The sequence below is a fragment of the Sus scrofa genome, chromosome 12, assembly GCF_054392235.1.
Source record: "Sus scrofa isolate SSC_HxYL_T2T_F1_AM1 chromosome 12, Sscrofa_HxYL_maternal_Yorkshire_Landrace_v2.0, whole genome shotgun sequence".
NCBI lineage: Eukaryota > Metazoa > Chordata > Mammalia > Artiodactyla > Suidae > Sus > Sus scrofa.
Window position 1 is genome coordinate 65847836 of NC_139394.1, and position 6478 is coordinate 65854313.

The following is a 6478-nucleotide window of genomic DNA, read 5'->3' on the forward strand; positions in this document are numbered from 1 at the left end:
GCCGTGGGTGTAGCCCTAAAAAGCAAAAAAAAAGACAGAAAACACTAATGAGCGAGATATCTGCAACCTGGCAGGGTGAAGAAGCCCGCTGGTTTCCAGGTGGGCAGTAGCTCTGGCACTTGACCCAGGGACTCCTGGTCCCCAGAGGAGGCGCCTGAGGGCCCCCCAGGCTGAAGGGGGGGAAGGGGCCTTTATGGGCCCAAAAGTCAGTAAGTGCCTGCCTCGCGGGTCTTGTTGGGGTCAGTTCTCGAGGCAGGTTTTGGCCCATCGAGGCCTCGGCACCAGGTGGCTCCTCAGCTGACACTGAACAAACTCCGCCTTTTCATGCCTCCCAGCAGATGGGGCCCTGCCTGGAGGTGAACGTGGCACACGCAGCACCTACTCAAAGTAACACACCTCCCCCAGGGCGAGGGCTGCCTGGGTGCTCCGAGGGCTTCTCCCCACCCTCCCAGCCGAGGCCCTGCGCTTTGGGGCTGGGTGCCAGCCTGCTGACCACGGCCCCACCAGATTTGGGCCCTTGGCCTGAGCCACGTGCAGGCCCCGCCTGCTGTCCCAGCCTCTGATGAGCCAGCTCACACACAGACTTCCCTGGGGGCTGCTGCTCTTCTCTGAGAGCACAGCCTGAAGCCACCGCCACGCAGCACATGCAGGCCCCAGGGGTGGCGTGCCCAGCTCTGTGCCAGACACCAGCCTGGCGTGAAGTCACCAGGAGCACCTCGTTTCTCCCTTTTAGTTCATTCTGGCTTTTCCTGTGGTTTTGGCCGTGGTGTGCAGTGACTTGAGGTGGGATCTCAGTTCCCAGACTAGGGATGGAGCCCAGGCTGCAGCAGTGAAGCCACTGAGTCCTAACCACTGGGCCACCAGGGAGCTCCCTGTCCTTGCTTTTTCTCACTAAAGTGAGGTGAGAGGAGCAGACCTGTGAAGCACGAGGCTACAGAAGGGACACGTGTGAGGTCGGGTCATCCAGGAGGGCCCCTGACCCCACTGGTGTCCCACCTGCTCCCCGGAGGCGTCCAGCAGCGCTTCACCTGTTGGTGCCCAAGACCCCAGAGTGCTCGGCTTTGGTCGGATGCAGGCCTGTAGGGGAGCTGGGCGAGATGCTAAGTCTGTGGTGACAAGGAAGTGAGCCACAGCCACGGCTCCCATGGGGACAGAGACGCACTGGCCTCCCTGTCTCTACGAGGTGGGGAGCTGGCCCTCCCTCTGCAGTGACAGGCCTGGCCCAAGGGCTCCCGGGCAGCCCCCCTCCCAGGAAGCTCCAGGGCTCCCGCGTCGGATGGTAAACAAAGTCCTGCCTAGTGGGTTCCCGTCGACTCTGTCCAGCATCTCGTGGCGTTCTCCTTCCCTGCCACCTACTTTCCCATCAAGGCCACCACTTCGGTTTGGTCCCAAGCCCCTCTGGCCGGGCTCAAAAACCTGCGTGTCAGGCCAGCGTGAGCCCCACAGACACGGGCTTTTCCTTTATTCTCCTTCAGTCCTCAAGGCAGAGAGCTTTGCTTCAGCAGGAAGGAGACCAGAGACAGGTGAGACCCCCTCCCCAGCCCCCAGCCCCACCAGCTTCAGGAGGGCACAGCTGGTGCAGGCACCCCAGGAGCTGGGTGCAGTGGCAGCCAGGGGACACCCTCGGCTCTGGGCCAGGCGGGCGCCACGGAGGACCTCGGCTCCCCCAGTGAGGACAGGGTTCTCCTGGGGCCTCCACTCGCCCGGCTGGTGGGGAGCGGGAAACAGCCTCTCCTGAAGCGTGAAGTGGGCCCCACTCCAGGCTACAGCCGGACGAGCAGAGCGGGCACAGCGTTGAAAACGCTGGCCTTTAAGTCAGCAGAGAGCCGTGTGCCACAGGTGACTCCAGCCACCGGGAGTGAAACAGACACAGTGGCCACAGCCCAGCAGCTTTGCGATGCCCACAACTGGCACTAAAGAAATTGCGACTCTCTCTTGGGACAGGAAAGCCGAGCAGTCTCGCCCCTAGGGGGACAGCAAGAGCCCGGCTCTGTCTGTAACTCGCTGCTTGTGACTGGGGGTCGGGGCAGCCCCAGGCCGAAGAGCCAAGTGCGAGTGCAGGCGGCCCCGGGCTCCAGCGCTGTCGCCCAGCCCGTGCCTACCTGCACCCTCGTGTTCTGGCTCAAGCAAGAGAAAGGGGCTCTCCAAGCACCGGGGGCAGCAGCTGTTCAGGGGCCTGCAGCCCACGGAAGAGCGCACAGCCCAGGTCATCAATGTCCTCGTCCCGCAGGCCGCCCAGGAGGTCCACGCGGTGGTTGAAGTGGCAGGGCAGGCTGGCCCGCTCCAGGCTGCCGATGAGAGACTCCAGGGCCTGCAGGAAGCGCTCCCCCAGGGCCTCCTCGGCCCAGTCGGCCGCCTCCTCCCCCAGGCGCAGGACCACCTGGGTCAGGTGGCTGCGGCCCAGCCGCCCCAGCACCGGGTGGCGGTGGCAGACACCGCAGAGCAGCAGCAGCAGCCTCCGGCGGGTCCCAGCATCGCCCTCATCCAGGGCCCGCAGCCTGGCGGCCTCCGCAGAATACAAGTCCTGCAGCCAGAGGTTCCCTGCCAGCCCCTCCAAGGGCCAGGCCAGCAGGAGGCGCTCTCCAGCCGGGGCGCCGGCGACAGCGAGGAGCACAGCCACGGTGAGCTCCAGACGCTCGTGCTGGACCTCGAGCAGCAGCTCCTCTGAGGCCACGCGTGGCCGGATCAGACACCCGAGGAGGCTGCCGATGGCCGGCCAGTTGACGGAGGCGGTCAGGGCCTTGCGGAGCAGCTCCAGCAGGACGCGGGAGGAGAGGTAGCCGCCCACCAGGAAGCGGTCCCAGGGGCTGCTCCCACGAGGGCGGAACTCGAGCTGAGTTCTGCGCACGGCCCAGCAGCGAGGGTCCTGAGCCACAGTGTCCACACCGGGCACCAGGCTCCACAGGCCCGGCTCCAGTGCCAAGGGCACCAGGAGACGCACGGGGTCAGTGGCTCCTGCCTGCAGCCCATCGTAGAGCGGCCCGCCAGGCACCAGTGCCCCGAAGGGCAGCTCTGGGAACTTGTTCCGCAAGTAGGCCTGCAGCTCCAGGGCAATATCACCGGCCAGCTGCTTGGCCAGAGTCACGTGAGCCACCGGGACGGTCACGTAGTCCCGCTCGAATGCCAGCAGCTTCTCCTGGAACGTCAGGCACAAGGATGGCGCTGGGGAGCTGAGCTGAGGCGCCTTCTGGGGATCTGCGTCTGCGGGCACCTCTGCAGAGTGAAGGGGCCGGGGGGTGTCAGTGGGACCCTGCCCAGCCAGCAGCTGACTCTGCGACGGCCCGGGGCCTCGCTCCCCTCGCCTGTGATGGGACCTCCTGAGAAAGCACTGCGCTCGGGCTCTCATGCACAGCGAGCTCGGTGACAAATTCCCCAAGGTCCCCAGCACCCTGAGGCTAACTAAAACAGCTTCAACAGGGTGGGACACGGGCCCGGTGCTCAGCTTCCCCATCAGAGGGCCCCCACTGTCGCAACGCTGCCACCTCGCTCCAGCGCCACCCCTGGGGTCCCCACGTCCTGATGGTTGGAGCCTCAGTCCCCCAGGAGGAGGAAGGGCAGAGAAACACGTCACTAAAATTCAGGGAGCCCAAGGCCGGGGGGGAGCCAGGCCCCTCGTGGGTCATTCGGTGAGTCAGTGGCAGAGCCTGGGCTGCGTCTCCAGAACACGACCACCAAATAAGGGGCCCACCCAGGTCAGACGGGAGGCGTCAGCTCACCTGGGGCAGAGGGTGAGGGGGCCCGGAGTGGCACCGACTGGCTGAGGGCGGCGGGTGGGGGCCGACGCTGGAGGCACGGCGTGGCCTTGAGCAGGCTCAGTTCCTTCCAGCTCTCCTCCAGGCACGTGGCGTCCCCCTTGGCATCAGCCTCATCCTGAGAGCTGGTGGCCCTGTCGATGAGCTGCAGGCAGAGTGACATGGATGAGGGCATCTGAAGCCCAGGCAGCCGCAGCAGAGCCAAGGGCAAAGCGATCTAGGCTGGTGGGGCAGAGGCAGGTGTAGCCTCGGGCACTCCCACCACCCCTGGCCCACTCTGGCCAGCCCCACCGTACCCGCTTCACAGCCAGCGTGGCAATGCCCAGCACGGCAGCCCCGCCCACACCCAGCACCAGGCGGGCATTGGCCAGGAGAAAGTCCACAGCGCTGCCCAGCGCCTCGCCGTCACGCCGCTTGCCCCGATTCTGGGAGAACTCTGCCATGGTTGGTCCACCTGTAAGAGAGCCAGGGCACAGTGTAAGAGAGCCAGGGCACAGTGACTGCTCAGCTGGGGTGGGGGGGGGGCATGGCCAGCCTGTCAGCAGGACAGCAGGGTGACATCATGCCAGGGTCACTGAGTCAGGGGGCTTCCTGAGAACTTCTGAGAATGGGGCCACTTGCAGGGTTTCTAGGGAGGCCTCCCTGCCCAAGTGCCCCACCCAAACCTGCAAACAACCAGCCCCCCGGGTCTCAGACGGAAGGCCCTGAGGCCCACGGCAGGGCAGGGAAGGGAGGCCACATCCATCCCACCCTCAGGACCCCCGACGTCGCCAGAGACCGTGAATGAGGTGGGTCTCACTGCCACCACCCCCACTTTGCAGAGAATCAGGTGGCTGACCCACACGGTGAGTGCAAAGCCTCTAGACCCTCACCCTCCCCACGGTCAGGTCCCAGGGGTGGCCTCGTCCTGGTTTCTGACCAGGGCTGGCAAAGCTGGAGGAAACCAAGGCCCAGAGAAGGCCACAGCTTGGGGTCCTAGCAGCTTGCCCTGAACCCCTCTCAGACCTTTGGGGTCACCTCAGTGAAGCTCAGGGGGCCTCAGCTATAACCCCCCACCCGCCAGTCTCAGCAGGGCAGCCCCCAGAGGCAGAACTGTCGAGTCTGAGAAAGCGAGGTCGCTGCCCCGGGGGTGGGGGGCAGGAGCTACCTGCAACAGGTATGTGCCAGAGGAGGTTAAAGGCCCCACTGTGAGGGCAGCTAGCAAGGTGACTCAAGACTCCAAGCAGGGCTGGACAGGGGCCTCCCGGGTTTGGGACAATGCTGGGTTGGGAGGCCTCGGCTGCTGGGAGGCCAGGCCATGGAAGGTAGCTGCGGATCCGGATCCGAGGCCCTGCGTTTGCTCATCTGCAAAGTGGTGCAGGTGCGCTAGGAAAGGTTTAAAGTAAGTGGCCTGGAAGGGATGAGCTGGGGTGGGACCGAGTGAAGAGGGTGTGACCAAGGGACAAGCCCAGGACACCAGTCAGACGGCCCGGCAGGACAGCTAAGGACGCCTGAGCAGATGACTCTTAGCTCAGAGCCAACTCAACCCCAAGGACTTCTGGCCGCCCTGCTTTGGGCGGGTGCCCGGCTCAGCTGCCAGGTAGGGCCTGCAGCCCCGCACCCACGCCTCGCTCCCAAACTAAAAATAGGAAAGACGGCCGGGGTTGACCCAGCATGGCCCTTGGAAGGCTTCCTCGTCGGAGATGAGTACTGCCACCGCCCCCCTACCTGACCTGGGTCACCGCCCAGCTCCTGAGGGGGTTGCGCACACCCCAACCAGCGAAGGAGAGAGGGCGCGGCCGGGCCTCCCCTCCTCCTCCAAGCCCCGGCTGGCGAGGGCACCGAGGCCCTGGGGACGCCAGGATGGACCCAGGATAGGACCCATCCAGACAGGACCCGAGCTCGGAGGCCAGCCCCAGCCCTTCACCAGTGGCCCTTTCCCGGCCGGAGAGCGCACCCAGGGAGGCCACGCCCCCACGCTCTGGCCGTACCTGCGTCGCGGCTTCGGCACACCTGCCGGCGGACACAGGGGGCCTGCTCGGGCCGCGCACCCCGGGGCCGTCCGGGAGTGGAACGTGAAAGACCCGGGAACCGAACGCGGAGGCCCGGGGGGCGGGCGCGTGCCCGGCGAGCAGACCGGCAGGCTCTGGCTCCAATCGGAGCGCTCGAAGCCTGCGCCCACGTGCCGCCCTGAGGCGCGCTCAGCCAATGGCGGCCGCGCGCTCCTCGGGGCGGGGCTTCCCGGCGCGCTGCTTCTTAAAGGGACAGGGCCGCGCTCCCAACCGCGACGGGGGAGAAGGCGAGCTTCCTTCTAGCTGGCACGCACCCTGCGGGCCTCTGGGTCTCTGTGGTCTGCTGCTGCCTTTCTCGTGAAGGGCACAGCGGCCTTGTCGCCTACTGGGGCTGCCATGTGCCAGCCAGGGGACGCCTCCCTCGGGGGACGAATGAGAACGTAACTGCACTCGGAGTCGCCTCCAAGCGCGGGCGCCGCGCCCCAGGGAGCGCTTCACGGGAGGCAGGCCCGCGGCTCTGGCTGAGGACCCTAGCATCCAACTCCCGCTGCCCCGTGCGCCCAGGCCTGGGTCCCGAGCCACCGGGGGCCCGGGAGCCAGCAAGCGCCGGCTGTTGAGCCTCGGGCGCCGAGGCCGAGTCCGGAGCAGAGGGCCCGGCGGCGGCGGCGGCAGGCCGAGGGGCGGGGCCGACGCGCGCCCCGCCCCGCCCCCGCGGCGCCCCGCCCCGCCCCGCCC

The 6478-nt window shown here is 66.7% G+C and overlaps 1 protein-coding gene across 2 annotated transcripts; it reads right to left on the reverse strand.

Moving 5' to 3' along the window:
* Positions 1–1429: 1429 nt before the first annotated feature.
* On the reverse strand, positions 1430–6438 carry MIEF2 (mitochondrial elongation factor 2). Of its 2 annotated transcripts, none has more exons than XM_021067994.2 (4): positions 6058–6438; positions 4049–4206; positions 3717–3897; positions 1430–3213 (listed from the first exon to the last, which is right to left on the reverse strand). In XM_021067994.2, the coding sequence occupies exons 1-4, from the start codon at positions 6278–6280 to the stop codon at positions 2123–2125; spliced, it is 1653 nt and encodes a 550-aa protein (XP_020923653.1). In that variant the 5' UTR covers positions 6281–6438; the 3' UTR covers positions 1430–2122. The 2 variants fall into 2 exon arrangements, with proteins under 2 accessions (XP_020923653.1, XP_084842544.1); XM_084986418.1 differs by lacking the exon at positions 6058–6438 and adding an exon at positions 5723–5853.
* Positions 6439–6478: the final 40 nt, after the last annotated feature.